A 17,599-nucleotide genomic window follows, 5' to 3' on the forward strand; every position below is an offset into this window, starting at 1 on the left:
CCCTCTTGTCTCAATGTGTCTTACTATAATCATCTAATTTGTACTGTTTGCTTAGCACACTGTCATAGGGTGAGTGGTGACTTAAACCACATCTAATAGGATCTCCAGATGGACACAATTATTTTTGCAGTAATTACAAAAGCATTAGATAAAACCTTCTCGGTGCCAAATCTTCTCCTACTTCTTTCAATCTAAAAATTAGCATCTAAAAAAACTCTCTTGTAATAGATGAAAATGTACAGATTTATGTTTCTATAACCTGCCACACTAAGCTCTCTATGATCCCGGCCTGATCACAGCAGTTCTGCTGACATCTGCTGGTGACCGGCTTGTAATCTGCCAAAGGATCTCAAAGCTTTCAAGTTAGATCCTTATCCCCATCATCCAATCATGTTCCCCAGCTTTTTTCCACTTTGCTTTAACTAGCTCTCTCTTTAATCTGCAATACCCTCACGTTCGTACTCTGTTTCCATCTCCTTTTATCTCATATGCAAACAGACATGCACTGAGCAAATTCTCCCTGTTTTTCATACATGCTGCAAACCTCACTCTCTTTATGTGTATCTCTCACTTGCATATTTAACCAAAGGAGGTACTGAAGTGTAGGGAGCTTGAATTAAAGCAGCCTTGATTTTGTTTGATAGTCTAAATATGCTTCACTTCTGAAATATTACCTTTTTTTCCGGTTGAGAGCTTCAGGCGCTGCAGCACTCAGTGGTGTCTCCCGCCACCTTACAGCCACTAAAACCGCTATCTGTCTCATCAGAAGTGGTGGCTGGTTGGCAAGCGGAGCGATGAAAAGTATTAGGAGTTGCTAGCGAGGTGTGACAGAGGCAAGGAGTGGAGCTTTGCAAGAGAAAAAGCCTCTGCTTTTCCCTCAGTGTAGCAGCAGAAAGCAGCAGCAACTAGGTGAGGTTCCTCCCCAGAGACTTCCCCTCCCTGTCAGGATGGAGTCACAGGTCAGGAGAAGGGTGGAGGTTGGAAGGAGTGGGCTCGCTGTCACCTTCATCAGCACTCACAGAGCAGAGAACACAGAGAAGCACAATTGAGAGTGACACAACAATCAATAGTGGAGTACAGAAGACTTGACACAACAGTGAGGGGAGAGTGGAGAAAAGCAACTGTTCAACTCTGGACAAAGGAAACAGGACACATCCAGTGTAGTCACATGGCGGCCATTTTTCTCTGAGACGTGCTCAGGGAGGAAAGCTCAAATACTGTTCAATTGTTGTACTGCTGTTTTCCAGGTTGAAGGTCATGTTGTAGAAACATTTACAAATCCTCATCATTTTTTTAAGTAGTTAAAGCTGATGAGTTGTCTGACTGCAGCTAATTTGTACACAGTCAAAAGCTGACTGTGGGTGCTGGTTTAGCTCAAACAGTCCAATAGCCCGGTAGCCGTGTCAATCCTCAGTAAGTCTTTTGCTACCTTTTCCCCACCAGTATCTCTAGTTAGCCAATATTTTGGACCAACACAATTTGATAAAAACCACTCCCAACTCAGTTCTGTTTGCCCGAATCCCCCCTTTTGAAAAATGCTCCTGTCAAGATAATATAAAGTCACAAATCATATTCTTAAATTGCATCAATAGCCACACAAGTATGTAATTCGGCACAGAGTATTCTGAAACATAGGGGGAAAGCAGCAAGATAAGATGAAGGTACTTACTGCCATTAAATTTTAAGTTACCATCCTAAAAAAATAGTATCAACAGTCTAGCCTCCAGTGGGAAAAACCTCATAAAAAGAGCATTTCATGGTCACTACTACAGCCTCATTTTGGATTCATGAAACTTCTCTGGTTTTAAGCTTCAATTTTAGCTCTTAAATAGTAGGGATGCACAATATTATCTGTATGATATCGATATTGGCAGATTTTACCTTAAAAAGTGAATTATCATGGGCAGATATGGAAATTTCTGCATATATTTATTCTGGCTGTAAAAATCTGCCAGTATCAGCTGTAAATATTGGCCTTAAGAACATATAAGTAGCTAAGTGGAGTTGTAGGCTGGACCAACAGACTTATGCCGGCTCAAGTCTTTTCCTTTGTTTATCATCCTTCCTTACACTATGAAGTCTGTTGTGAGGGCTGAAATGTGTTAATTTATTCATCCTCAATCTTTAAATTGTGTGTTTTAAGGACTTAAGGTTAAGTCTGAACTACATTTGAGTATCAGTATTGATATCAGTATCAGCTCAAATTATTTTCAAAATATCTTAATATCAAATATTGGCAAAAATCCAATATTGCACATCCCTTTCGCCCAAAATATTCCCTTAAATGTTAAATTGTATGGAAAGACTTAGTCTTCTGCCTTCACAATGAGGGATAGCATGTGTCTGCATTCAGCAATATAGATATAGATATAGAAATAGTTGAAGCACTCCTTGACTTCCACTGTCTGAACTTAAAATTTAATTAAAAGTATTTTCAGCTTTTTCTAAATATTATTTGGGGGCTTTTTGCCCTTATTGTCAAAGCAGACAGTGGATAAAATTGGAAACAAAGGCTAGGTTATGTTTTTATCCCTGGAGCATAATGCATAATCAACATTTGTCCTCGCTGCCACCTGACAAGAAAAACTGAACTGAAAAGAGGCACACTCTATCTCCAATGTTGCACAGCACTGGGACGCACAAGCTTGTGCCAATGACCTAAATACAGTATATGAAGGGCTCTGACAGGAATGGACAGTGTTTTTCCTTATTTAAAAAAAAACATCCCTGCTTTAGTCTTTACAGCACAAGTCCATTTTTTTTGTTACTGACAATTAGCAATAAATAGAGAGTAATAGCATCAGGCTCACTGTGCAAGGTTTCTGTGTGTGAGATTTTTAATGCATATTATGGAAAACCCATCCAAAAAAATAGACTCAGTGTGCAAAGACTAAAATTGTACCAGTATATGGACATCAGATCTCGAGCTCCTTCTACTGTACAAAACTGAAGCCTGGATAGCCTGACAGGAGCTAATATACTGCACTGTAAATGTAATTTGGAAACAAGATTTGTGCATAAGGGACCTGATTGATGATGCATCAGAAAAGGTGCCATTTGCCCTACACTACTACTACATAGTACTCAGATTCAGATAGGTACAGTCCACAGATTCTTGTGTCAGTTATTAACATTACAAAGAGCCACATTTGTTGACAGAGCGGTAATAATGTTACATCTGTTCTTTTTGGTATGAGATAATGGAATAAAAACTAAAGTTACCTAAGCTTAAATAATCATGACCATTTCAGACCATCATGACAAAATGTGGACTTGATAAAAAATGTATTTGGTGTGCATCTTTATTTTCGAATATGCCCTGTATCCCATCTGTTAACATGGAGGAGGTGGGGCTTACAAGGTATACTGCAACCAGTCAGTGGGGGGAGCTCCAAATGTTCCGGCTTAACTTTTCAGGGGTATCCATCTTTTAAGAGTTTGTGTTCAAAAGTAGAAAACTGCTAACACTGGGCCACATTTGCCAATCACATATTTGTTCTTAAACACTCAGTTTTTATTGCAGTATTGCAGTTGTCTGTATGGTTTATTGAAATTAACCATTACTGACACCTTGCTACTTCTTCTCGCACTCCTTTGTGCTTTCTGTGTGGAAATAAAAGAGGCATCTCTTTATGCTTATTATAAAAAATGTGCACATACTTCTAGCTTATGAGCACATTGCATTCATAAGCTTAGGAACACAGCTGCGAACACTTCAGGAGTTTAAGAATGTGTCATGAAAACCGGTGTAAGTCACTCTTAGCAATTTTCTCAAGAAAGATTTCAGAAAAATCTCAGCTAAATATTGGTGAGCGAGGCCCATTTGTGAATGTGTTCCTTGAAATATGGCCCATGTTTATCTTTTCGCCATTGATTTTCTTTTCAATGCCTAGTTATTATGGAATCATATAATGATGACAGCTTGTTAGGGTACTTGCATTTTTCCATTTACAACCTGAAAAACTGCGGTATGACATTATAATAGCATTGAACTTCCCAGATGGCTGCTGTGTGAATATGGTTTAAGAGCAAGAAACCAAAAGATACTGGAGTTATGTCTAATAAGAAGCGAAAGATATTCTAGAGAGTGTGGTGCTAAAGAAAAGCATGCTTAAAACTTTAAGAAGTGCAGATGACATTCTAGTCATGGATCTACTACTTACTATTTAATCTTAGGACAGTCAAAGGTTTGTTTATAAAACTTCAGGAAAAATCAGATATGCAACCATTGTGCAGTATGGAGATATACCTGGATGTAGGCAGAGAGGGCAGAGGGTGGGGCGGGGGGTTGGCGTGGCTGGTGGTCTGTTGGGCTGGCTGACGTCTCTGTCTCCTCCTCTCTCCCGGCAGTTCATGGCATCAAGTGGACTTGCAGCAACGGGAACAGCAGCTCTGGCTTCTCAGTGGAGCAGCTAGTGCAACAGATTCTGGACAGCCACCAAACTAAGCCACCTCCCCGGACTCACAACTGCCTGTGCACGGGCACCCTGGGTAAGGGATAGTGAGCGGGATGGAGACTGTAGTCCAGAAACTGCTGAGAGAAAAAAGACAAACGATTAGGCTTTACAGGTGCTGTCTGTTACACGGTAGATTTGAGAGGGTTGAGGTATTTTATTGCTGGGTGATTTATAGAGAAATCTGTTCAGGGCTATTGGCTTTTTATTTTTGTTTAGTGATAACTGTGTCAGGGCTATATCTGAAATAGCCCAGCTGTTCTGGAATTATATGTTAATCAATTATACATTTTCAGCTGTTTAATATAACAATAGGCTGTAACTCAAGGGAAGAATATGGTGCAGTGATCTACTAAAACAAATTGCTTTGGATAATCCCTTGTTGGATTGTTATTTCCAATGAAAATCATTACAAAACTCCAAATATAACTCATTAACTGTGTGCCAAAAGAAATGCCTGATTACTTATTTAGAAGGACGACATATTTCTCACAAAATTATGCTTACAAAAACTAACAGATCATCCGTCTTTGTCCCTACTTTTAAGTAGAAATTCAAGTAATTGGACAACAACTGACTGAATCTGTCTTGCAATTTTTGTACTCCTCCTTAAAATCTCCAATTTCGTTTGCTCTGTTTGTCCTCACACAGGTGCAGGAAGCAGTGTGCACCACAAATGCAACAGCGCCAAACACCGCATCATCTCCCCCAAAGTAGACCCCCGCTCGGGTGGCTACAGCAGTGCTCACTCTGAGGTCCAGAACAACGATGTGTCTGAGGGGAAGACCGAGCACAGCGCCCACGGTGGAGGCAAAAGCTCCGGCGGAGGAGGCGGAGGGGGCAGCGCCAGGGAGAAACGCAATGGCAAAGTCCACAAACCCGTCCTGCTGCACCAGAACAGCACAGAGGTGTCATCCACCAACCAGGTGGAGGTCCCCGACACGACACAGAACTCCCCCGTCTCCATCAGCAGCGGCCTCAACAGCGACCCGGACATGGCCGACAGCCCTGTGGTGACCGGGATGGGCCACGTGGCCTCGGTCATGTCCGGCCTGTCCCAGAGTGTCTTCATGTCTGAGGTCACCGGAGACCCCGTCTACAGCATGTCTCCCACCGGAGGTCCCAACAGTCACATGATGGGTTCAGATGCCACCTCACAAGGCTTGGTGCTGTCTGTGGCTTCTGATCGCCATAAATTTGCCTTTCCAGGTGGAGGAGTAGGGGAGCCTGGGAGTAACGCTGGAGGAGATGGTCTGTCCATGCTGTCCACAGCTGGGGTGTCAGAGGAACTGGTCCTCTCGAGCAGTCTGGACTCTGGAAACATCAAGATTCCAGAGACCAATATGAACTTTGATCCTGACTGCTTCTTAAACAACCCCAAACAAGGCCAGACATATGGAGGCAGTGCAATGAAGACAGAGGGCAACTCCTCCTCCACTTCATCTTCCTCTGTTAGCACCAATGGCAGCCTGCAGCGCTCCCCCACCATGTCAGACAACGGCTACACCTACAGCTCTGCTCTGGTGAAAAATATCAAGACAGAAGACACTTCCTTTGAGCAGCAGCTGGCTAAGGAGAGCGGCTACCAGGTGGGGGCAGTAGTGAACTGTGGCAGTGGGGTGTCTGTGTCATCTGGTGCTGGTTCAGGCCAAGGTAACCTTACTCTGACTCCAGCAGGCTCCCTGCTTCCTTCAGGTGGGGGTCTGAGTCCAAGCACCACCCTGGAGCAGATGGATTTCAGCGCCATTGATGCCAAGCAGGACTATACCTCCAGTGCTGCCGCAGTGAGCTACGGTCAGGCCATGTCCAGCCCCCACATGCAGCATCAGAACCGGTCACCCAGCTTCTTCCTCCAGGACTCCTCTCAGACCAGCCAGGCTCAGCAGGGGAGGCCCGGATTAAACCAGAAATCACACATGATGGAGCACAACTCCCACGACTCTGGAGCTTACATGGGGCTGCAGGTTGTGAAGACAGACTCCCCGGGCAGCAACGGCCACCTCCACCACCACCACCAGGCGCACCAGAACCAGCACAGGGCCAACTGTAACGGAGGCTCACCCACAGAGGGGCCTAACCAGGCTGGCTCTCTCCAGCTGCTACAGTACCAGGGGACCTTTCCTGGTTTGGGAGCCGAGCATGAGGAGGTGGTGGGTCTGGAACAACAAGGCAGTTCAGCTGCAGCTGGAGCTAATGAGAATGGAGCTGAGAATCTGCTCAAGCCAGGGGATCACATTCAGGCCTGTGGAGCAGGGAACGGAGAGGGAGGAGGCGACCACTACCTACAGCAGGCTTCAGATGGTAGTGGAGGTGGGACAGGAGGTGCAGGAGAGGCTATTCATAATGGAAACAACAGTGATGGCAGCAACCGCTCTCAGCAGCAACAGCAGCTTCAGCCTCTTCTCCAGGGCACCAGCATGGTCCAGGGACTCTACAACGCTGTGGGGACCCACCAGGGCCTGGGTGGAGCGACCAGTAATGGTGGAGCTGGAGGGACAGGCATGGAGATCAGTCTGGATCACTTTGACATCTCTTTTGGTAACCAGTTCTCTGACCTCATCAATGACTTCATCTCAGTGGATGCCAGTGGAACCACCATGTCAGCTGGAGGGGCCCTGTATGCTCACCAACTGGTCACATCCCACAGCTCTGATAGTCAGAATGCAGCGGGTGGAGCTCCCCAACAAGGTCAGGAGGATGGAGGGGCCAGGGGCTCCGGCTACAACCCCTCTGAGCTCTGTCTCCAGCCCTGCTGCAGCCCTCAGTCTTTGAGTGGGGGGGCTGCAACAGGGGGAAATGCAGGAGAGGCGGGCTCATTGTCCTACATGAATGTAGCAGAGGTGGTGTCTGCAGCTGTGGCCCAGGGGGCTTTGGGGATGCTTCAGGCCACAGGCCGCCTCTTCATGGTCACTGACTACTCCCCTGAGTGGTCCTACCCTGAGGTGAGTGGCACGATTTCTTTTACCACCTAGCCCATACTCTCTGTTTTACTGTCATTGTTTTGTTTTTGTTCTTTTACATTTTATGGAACAGTCTACCTCTCAGCAGATCTAAGAATCAATTTAAAAGGTACTAAGTACTAAAACTTGAATTTTGACCTCTCTGTGAACATTTTTTTCTATAAATTCAAGTTAATTAATGAAAATGTGACAAATTTCAATTCTAAACTAAATCTTCCTGTGTTAATTTTCATTACATCTTCAAGACATTTTTATTGATAATAACATACCATTATGGACCGTTCACATTTGTTCATCTTCTAAAAAAAAAATTGTATTTGACTGTCCATAGCTGGATCTGTGACTGCCATTCTTAAGCAAAATTAAGTTATTTTTAGTCCCCATTATGTTTTGTCATTTTGATAAGAAATCTAACTTTTTAAAAACTTTATATAAACAAATTTAGATAAATTAAAAGTAATTTATTTTAAGTATATTAGAGCACCTGGTTAAAAGTTGTGTTAGTGTCTTCCAACCAGATGTTGAGCCCCTTATACAACAAAAATGATTGTTTCAGTTCATTAATGGATGCAGAGAAAAGTGACAAAGTGGAGGAAAGCTAAAGTCTAAGCTCAAATATAATGTCAGTAATCATAAAAGACATTTATTAGTCTTTAACCTTTATTAGATAGCCCTGCGGCCTTGAAGGAAGGCTTTAAATTGTCTTAAATTGGCACAAAGACAGGTTGAGTTTAATTCTAGCTCAGAATTACTACACTCTCAATTAAAGAATTTGGAAGATAGGACAAATGATTGAAAAATCATCTTAGTTGGCATCAATTGTTCATGTGCAGATTTGGTTTGTTGTTGGTGGTCATTCTTGGAGAATCTCACCTCTTTCTTGTTTCTATTAAACTGTTTTGACAGAGGGTATCACCATCAGTTTCCATATAATACATTCTAGATTTTTTTTTGTAGAGGAATTATTTATTGATTCTCAGTTTCTTATTTCCAAACAGAGGTTGCAGGGAATGGAAATATTCTTTGATTTTTTTTTAAGTGCAGAACAATAATAGCTTGAAAAAAATCTAAGTGGCACCCAAAAGTTTGAAAGGCAAACACTGGAATAAAGTATTTAAACAACAGCATCATGATTGAAAAAACAGAGATGAAAAAAGTACAACACTATTGTAATCAAGTCAAAGTAGAGTTACTCTGGTTAAATTTACTCAAGTAAAATTAAACATACAGGTCTATAAATTTACTAAAGTCAAAGTAAGAAAAAAGGATTTAATTTAAAGTTGAATTTAAGTACTGATTAGCTACTGAGGAGTTGTACAGTAAAATATATGTCCTTACTGGCAAGAACAGTTTCATAGAATAGTATTGTGATATTTTGCATGGCAATATTGTATTGATTCATGCCAACAAGTATCATTTTTTTTCATATTAATTTTTACTTCCGCCAATGAGGTTATGTGATCGGCAGGGTTTGTTAGTTAGTTTGTTTTTTTGTTAAACATAACTCAAAAAGTTATGGATGGATTTTGATGAAATTTTCAGGAAATGTCACAAATGGCATAAGGAAGAACTGATTAGATTTTGGGAGTGATCCAGATCACCATCTGGATCCAGGAATTTTTTAAAGGATTCTTTACTCCTGGGAGATAGGGCTAATTGTGGAGGTCTGCACTCTCCAAGTTCTTTTCTAGTTTTATATGAAGTCAAGTCAGTGATGCTAGAAAAATAAAATTAATTGCCTTTTCTGTCCACTTGATGGTGCTCTCGTGCCCTTTTTCCAGTGAGGTTGGTAGAGGTCATTGAGCAGCAGAAAGTTGGTAAAACACATATGAGAAGGACAATGGGAACACACTGTCTGTGCCTAAATCAATCATATGGACCTAATTTGGGTTTTTCTAACAGAGCATAACAAGATGGGCATGACATGACACATGGTGTTTGCAAGGAGGGCCACATGAAAATAAAGTATGTGTAAATACAACAAACATGATGACTGACTGAAGTGAGTTGAATATAGACCAGATATATTTTCATACAAGAAAAAAACATATTTTGAGTTTTACTTTGTGGATGTAAATGGAGTTAAATGGCATAAATCGCAATATAACATAATACATGGTATCACAATGCTGTGCGATGCAAAATGTTTAAAATTGCAATAATATGGCATTTAATGTTGTATTGTAGGGCCATTAGTGATTCCCACCTCTAATAGCAAGGCAATACATACTGATGAAGAAAATGTTCTATGCATCTTAAGGAGCACCTAAAATCATAAGCAAGGACTCTAACTCAGTGGATAACTTCATTCATGGTGCAAATCATCAAAGCAATAATAATCCACCAGAAACATGAGCTAAGGAACCCCAGCTGGGATCACTGTAAAACAGGCAACATCTGAACACAACTAAACACATCTAAAATAGGCCTACATCTTAACACTCTGCCCAAGTGCCTAATGGGGAACCACCACCAACATCCTTCCCAGATTTGAAAGCACAGTGGGCAGAGCTTGGATCAGGTGACGCTTTACAGAGTTGAACTAACACTGGTAGATCAACACAGCAAACTAACTCCTACACTGAAGACCATTTCACTCGGAGTAGAATGAAGATTATACTGTAGGGAGTTACAATCAACTCTGAAATGTTTAACCCTGAGATATCAGTAATCTAGTTTTTGCTGTGTACAACTTTTTTATGATGTGGTTCTCTTGCTATGTGCTACTGTACAATAAACAAAAGTGAAAAAGTACTGAAGTTAAAGTACAGTTACTCTGGTTGAAACTTACTTAAGTAGAGGTAAAATAACTTATTTAAAAATTACTCAAATAACTACAAGTACCCCCCCAAAAAAATACTCAGTTATGGTAATTTGAGTAAATGTAATTAGTTAGAAAAACTAAGTATGCAGATATTAATGACTGGGGCACTTTTTTTTACTTTGGGGCCCAAAGGAGATGTATGCTGTGCAATAATGGCTGGGGACTCAAGTGGTCTCTTTTCTTCAATTTTTCAGTCACTTCTCCTATTTGGAAATTTAAAAACACCAGTCCCCAGACATGAGTGTGGGAAGTTTATTTGCATGATGGTACACTGATGTCTCTTTTTAAAAATCTATCTGCTTAAAAAAGCTAGCCATGTTTTTTTTCTTTCAATAAAAATCTTACATAAAAATTATGAGAGCTAACTTTTTGATATATTTTGATCTTTTTATGCCTTTATTTAAAGAAGAGGACATTTGATAGAATCAGAAGCAGGTAACAGAGTAGGGGAGAGACATGCATGAAAGGAGGCACAGGCCAGACTTGAACCTTGGGGTGTGACCTAAACACAAGGCCATTTAATTGCCTCATGAAAACTGTTTTATAGTCAGACAAAACTGGCTGCAACATTTTTAATAAAGTAGAAGCTATAGGTATTTTTCAAATTTTTTTATCTCTCTTAAGTAATGTGTACTTACATTCACCTTTTCCACTACTCTGATTATGTAATGCACAGACTGTCAGCACTAGTTTTCTGTAAGAAGTAATACCTTTAACAACCACTGGAGGGCAGCATCAGCATTGATAGTGTTTCAGTAAAAAGTTTCATTAAACTGACAAGATTTATCCTCACAGTGGCAGCAGAGATCATTATAAGAAGGTTGCTTTGCTATTCTAGGTGTAGTTCTTGACTTTGCCCTCTAGATGGCAGGATAGAACCAATAATGTTGTTTGTGACGCTTCAACCTGACCTGGCAAATGTGTCATGAGTCCGTTTGACCTGTTTTTCAGGGTGGAGTGAAGGTGCTGATCACCGGGCCCTGGCAGGAGGCCAGCTCAAACTACAGCTGCTTGTTTGACCAGATTTCAGTCCCAGCCTCTCTCATCCAACCAGGAGTGCTGCGCTGCTACTGCCCAGGTAACACAGAAAATCATACAAATGAAATGCAAATGACAGCTATAAGCCATAAATACACACTTTTTCATTCAGAAAGAAGTTGAGTCAGAATAAGCTAGTCACTGCTACTGAAAATGAATCCTTAAACCATGTATCTTTTAGTGCTAAATTGTCATGATCCTCTCCCTCTCAAGCTCATGACACAGGTCTAGTGACCCTGCAGGTGGCCGTCAGTAACCAGATCATCTCTAACTCAGTGGTGTTTGAGTACAAGGCCCGCGCTCTTCCTTCACTGCCATCATCTCAGCACGACTGGCTCTCGCTGGATGGTAAGCTCCTCAGTTTTGTGGTCCCAGGCCCTGACTCCCCCTGTTCCCTCTGGCTTTACTCTTCACTGGTTTATGGATCTCCTAGTTCCTCTATATGGCTTTCTAAATCTCTGATGATGAATTTCATTTTGTTAATTTTGATTAATGACCCACTGAATCATCATGCATTACAACCCCCATCTTTTGCTTCTGTTTAAACTCATTTGTTACATCCTAATGAATTAGCTCTCCCTGGAGTCAGACATACCCAGGGGGTATTATTAAACAGGATAAAACTGCAAAAATCTGACATAGGCGTTGTATTATTATTATTATAGTTGACAACATTGTTTGAGATGTGGATTTTAAGTTTTTACATCTCATTTATCAGAGTGACGGGAGCGAAAGCTGGAAATTGAATGAGAGGATCTCAAGTTGTCTATAAAATCTTTGGTCTGAGATCAGAGACTATAGAACTGAGTGAAAATGAGAGCCTGAAGAAATGCGTGACCTTTTTGGTTCAACAGGGCAGGGTGATCGTTGATTAATGTCCTAATATAATCAAACCATTTTATTTCTGAACAAAATGTTGTCCAAGCTTACAATCTGGAAAGTGAACTGAATTAATCTGTTTCATTTTCTTATCATTAAAGCATATCACATTGATTAATGATCATAACTACTGGACCATAGCAACTGTGTCTATTATACACTATATTGCCAAAAGTATTCACTCACCCATCCAAGTAATTAAATCAGGTGTTCCAATCACTTCCATGGCCACAGGTGTATAAAATCAAGTACCTAGGCATGCAGACTGTTTCTACAAACATTTGTGAAAGAATGGGTCGCTCTCAGCAGCTCAGTAAATTCCAGCATGGTACTGTGATAGGATGCCAGCTGTGCAACAAGTCCAGTCGGGAAATTTCCCCGCTCCTAAATATTTGACAGTCAACTGTCAGTGGTATTATAACAAAGTGGAAGTAATTGGGAACAACAGCAACTCAGCCACGAAGTGGTAGGCCACGTCAAATGACGGAGCGGGGTCAGTGGATGCTGAGGTGCATAGTGTGCAGAGGTCGCCAACTTTCTGCAGACAATCACTACAGACCTTCAAACTTCATGTGGCCTTCAGATTAGCTCAAGAACAGTGCATAGAGAGCTTCATGGAATGGGTTTCCATGGCCAAGCAGCTGCATCCAAGCCATACATCACCAAGTGCAATGCAAAGCGTTGGATGCAGTGGTGTAAAGCATGCCGCTACTGGACTATAGAACAGTGGAGACGTGTTCTCTGTAGTGATGAATTACTTCTCCATCTGGCAATCTGATGGATGAGTTCCAGTGAAAGGAACTCTGAATGCTTCAGCATACCAGAGATTTTGGACAATTCCATGCTCCCAACTTTGTAGAAACAGTTTGGGGATGGCCCCTTCCTGTTCCAACATGACTGTGCACCATTGCACAAAGCAAGGTCCATAAAGACATGGATGAGAGAGTTTGGTGTGGATGAACTTGACTGGCCTGCACAGAGTCCTGACCTCAACCCGATAGAGCACCTTTGGGATGAATTACAGCAGAGACTGAAAACCAGGCTTTCTCGTCCATCATCAGTGTGTGACCTCACAAATGCACTCCTGGAAAAAGGGTCAAAAATTCCCATAAACACACTCCTAAACCTTGTAGAAAGCCTTCCCAAAACAGTTGAAGCTGTTATAGCTGCAAAGGGTGGACCGACATCATATTAAACCCTTTGGATTAAGAATGGGATGACACTAAAGTTCATATGCGAGTCAAGGCAGGTGAGCGAGTACTTTTGGCAATATAGTGTAAGTCAGATTTTCTTAAATTTGTGGTATCAGCTCAGTCCTACCGGTCTGCCCTATTTTTTTTTTAACCCAAGAGAATCCAATTGAAGTGCTATTTTTGTTGTGATTTAACTAGGGCTGACAGATGTATGCATTTATCCCACTGCATCCATAATTACCTCCACCAAGGAGGTTATGTGATCAGCAGGGTTTGTTAGTTTGTTTGATAGTTTGTTAGCAATATAACTCAAAAAGTTATGGACAGATTACGATGAAATTTTCAGGAAATGTCAGAAATGGCATAAGGAAGAACTGATTTGATTTTGGGAGTGATCCAGATCACCACCTGGATCCAGGAATTTTTTAAAGGATTCTTCACTATTGGGAGATAGGGCTAATGGGGGAGGTCTGTGCTCTCTGAGTGCTTTTCTAGTTAGTGCATTGATTTTTTTTAATCACATGCTTGATTATCCCTTTCTGCACACTTTAGTAAAGCCACTGCAACGTCTCAACAGTGATGCAAAATTTGGAACACCACTGCTCCTCAATGTCTCATTTCACTTCAAAAAAACTCACAGACAGCTCAATAATTTTGTATCACAACACAAATCTGGAGCTGTCAATCAAAGTCAAAAGTCATCTGCACCTTCTGTTATGAAACTTTTTATTTTCTTAATGCTCCCTTATTTCCTTTTCAATCCATAGCAAGTTCCTTTTTCTTCAGTAAAGTTAATGCCAAAATGTTTGGTCCACCCTTAGTTTACTATTTTCTTTCTTTTCTTCCTGTAACCAAACAAAAAGTCAATTACCCTTACTTTAACAGGGCGAACATCAAAAATCAAATCAGTTTAGAGTAAAACACCTTTTTCAACTCATCGTATATGAATGGGATTCAGCAGGAGGATATTTAAATTGTAAACTTAACAATAAAACAATGACACACTACTTTTTAGTCAGGCCAGGTATAGGAGCATATGCTGGTTTGGCACTTCGCCGTGTAAGCCTTGGCACTGCACTGCTCTGGCCTCCTGATCGCCAACGTCCAGGCCAATGCCCATCTCTCCAGGTGTCCTCCCAGCTGACCCCTCCATGATGCATGTGGCCACCCCCAGTGTCTGGTCTAGCCTACCAGGTCCTGGGCACCCAGTATGTGGTGAGCTGGATCAGGCCCAGGAAAGCAAGCCAGGAGCATTTTTGTGTATTGTTGGAAAACCTGTGTGTCTAATGCTGACCTGCTCAAGAGTGCAGGGATGGGACGGGTCATCTGCTGGATACCGGAGTGGCAGCTGCACTTCTTCGGGACATCTTTTAGTGCTTCTTCAGAATTCATGGAATTACATAGTCAAGGAACAAACTACAGTTTTCTTCAACAGAGGAAGATATCTTTAAATTATTTTGGTGGAGCTCCATTCCTCACTGTGGGCTCATGGGAAAGAGTAAACTTGCAGAAGTGAAGGGTCAGAGTGCAGTGTACCAACCCCACCTGTTGCTGATTGGTGGAAAATATGTGAATATAAAAAAATAAAGTATGATATGTGACTTAAAGCTCCTGTGACAAAGTTTCAGTTTGAGAGGATTTTGGCAGCCCCTGTGGATAAAAAAATGGCCACATTTGAGTAGTCAGCCTCTGGCGCAAAAAAAATAAGAATTGCCGTTTTGGAGGTTTTAAAGGCTTTCCACCCCACATTTATTAAATAAAGTGAAGCACATGTGATAAGAGGATGTCTGGAGGTCCTCCACAAAGAAATTTAGAGTAGCCAAGACACAATTACCTGCAATCTGGATAATGAAAGCAAAAAAAATGTGGTGGGAATTTAATTATGTACAAGGAAAACATAATTGATACAACTTAAGACATAATTGATTAACAAAATAGTCAGCTACTTCATGAAAGAATCTGACACTGTTGCAAGATTTGATCTTCAGCTATTTAGATGATCATTAAACTATGACATGTAAAAGACAATCTCATGAGAGAATTGTGTTTCTCACTTTAAACACTTCAAATTCAATCAGTCAGTATTTTTGTATAGCACCAGTTCATAACCAAAGTTATCTCAAGACACTTTACACAGAGGGCAGGTCTAGATCATACTCTTGGATTTATTACATAAAAACCCAACGTTAATCCCCTTGAGCTTAGCACTAAGCAACACTTAACAACATAACAGTGGTTGGGACAGCTTTCCCTTTGATGGGCAGGGGACAAGGGGAACAACAAATAAGATAAATGTATGGCTGTCAATGCCATATGTTGATTTTCCAATTAAGACTTTCAGAGTTTAAAGCTTTAGTCATAACCTTTATATTACAGCCATAGAAAATAAATTATAATGGGTGATTTCAACACAGCAAAGACATTTATGCTACTTTAAGTTGGCACACTTTTGAAATTAATGTAAAATGCCCCAGAAAAGCCAGCCAAGACTTTAGTGTCTATCATGTTGGGTCAAAAATCAGCTGTCTAGCTGACAGCTGTTGCTTGTGGTAAGCACTTCAAAGTAGGACCTTTTATCTTTATGTTTTACTTACTGTGAATCTTTGCTTTAGATCATGTAAACAAAAGCTGTTTTGCAGCATAGGGTGCATCACCTCATCTGACACCTACCCTGCAGCAGCATTTACACAGTGACTAATAAATCTTATCTCTCATGTTTTGTTTTGATTTTTTTGCTGCTGTAGCTTATAAAGAAGCAACTATATAGATGTCAGTCTGTTTAACAAGCAGCTGATAACTTTTCACAGGAGCTCTTTTAATTGAATTCTTTCCATCACTATTTCTCTTTCTATCACTATTCATAACTATTTGACCATACCATTTGTGACTACAATTACAGTTAATTCCCAAAATATTTGAATGGTGGGCCCAATTCCTTTATTTTCACTTAGACTAAAAAATTTGGGTTCGACATCAAAAGACGAATATGAGGCAAGAGGTCAACATTTCAGTTTTTGTTTCCAGGTATTTACATCTGGATCTGATACATGACTTAGGAGATAACATAATTTGTAAGGGAACACCTAATTTTTAGGTGAGCAAAAGTATTGGAACAGACAGACTTAAAACAGATTTAAGTGAATAAGACTTGATATAATAATAATAACAATAAAATAATTTATTAGCAAATCCTTTGCTTACAATAACTGCATCAAGCCTTTGACCCACTGACATCACCAACTTTTGTGATGCTTTTCCAGGCTTTCACCACAACCTCTTTCAGTTGTTGTTTGTTTTGGGGTTAGTCCTTTAGTCTCCTCTTTAGCAGGTAAAATGCATGCTCTGTTGTGTTTAAGTCTGGAGACTGACTTGGCTAGTCTAAAACCTTCCGATTCTTGCCCTTGATGAACTCCTGTGTTGTTTTAGCGGTGTGTTTTGGGTCATTATCTTGCTGCATGATGAAGATCTCCCAATCAGTTTGGTTGGATCTTTCTTTAAATTGGCAGACTAAATATTTCTGCAGATTTGTGAGCTCATTTCTGCTGCCATCATGTGTTACATCATCAGTGAGGATTAATGAGCCCTTCCCAGAAGAAGACATGCAAGCCCAAGCTATGACATTACCTCCACTATGTTTCACAGATGAGCTTGTATGTTTGGGATCATGAGCAGATCCATTCTTTCTCCAAACTTTAGTCTTTCCATCACTTTGGTAAAGGTTCATCTTTTTCTCATCAGTCCATAAAACTTTGTCCACAAAGTCTGAGGGTGATCTCTGTACTTGCTGGCGAATTCCAGCCTGGCCTTCGTGTTCTTCTTGCTAGTGAATTGTTTGTATCTTCTGGTGTAGCCTCTGTACTTTTGTTCATGAAGTCTTCTGTGAACAGTGGATGGTGATACGTTGTTGCTGATGTCACTAACAGTTGTTTTAGGGTCTTTCTTTACAGTTCTCACAATGTTTCTGTCGTCAACTGATGCTGTTTTCCTTAGTCTAACCATTCACAACTGTTACTGAGCACACCAGGAGTTTCTTTCTTCTTCAGGACATTCCTAATGGTTGAACTGGCTATGGCCAATATTTGTGCATTGGCTCTGATTGATTTTACATCTTCTCTCAGCTTCACAATCGCTTGTTTTTCACCCATAGACAGTTCTCTGGTTTTTATATTGTTTACACCTCTAACTATAAATACAGTCTGCACAGGCAAAACCCAAATCTGAAACTGAGCGTAGACATTCAGCACTGTGAAT

The 17,599-nt window shown here is 40.9% G+C and overlaps 1 protein-coding gene across 1 annotated transcript in view; it reads left to right on the forward strand.

The window, feature by feature from the left end:
* Positions 1 to 17,599, forward strand: part of camta1a (calmodulin binding transcription activator 1a) — a 529,164-nt gene that overhangs the window by 474,063 nt on the left and 37,502 nt on the right. Inside the window, exons 8-11 of the mRNA XM_041800377.1 lie at positions 4,351 to 4,491; positions 5,106 to 7,396; positions 11,190 to 11,316; positions 11,490 to 11,624. Of these exons, the coding sequence (XP_041656311.1) occupies positions 4,351 to 4,491; positions 5,106 to 7,396; positions 11,190 to 11,316; positions 11,490 to 11,624 (2,694 nt within the window). The remainder of the gene's footprint in view (positions 1 to 4,350; positions 4,492 to 5,105; positions 7,397 to 11,189; positions 11,317 to 11,489; positions 11,625 to 17,599) is intronic.

This window comes from Cheilinus undulatus, linkage group 11 (genome assembly GCF_018320785.1).
Source record: "Cheilinus undulatus linkage group 11, ASM1832078v1, whole genome shotgun sequence".
Lineage (NCBI taxonomy): Eukaryota > Metazoa > Chordata > Actinopteri > Labriformes > Labridae > Cheilinus > Cheilinus undulatus.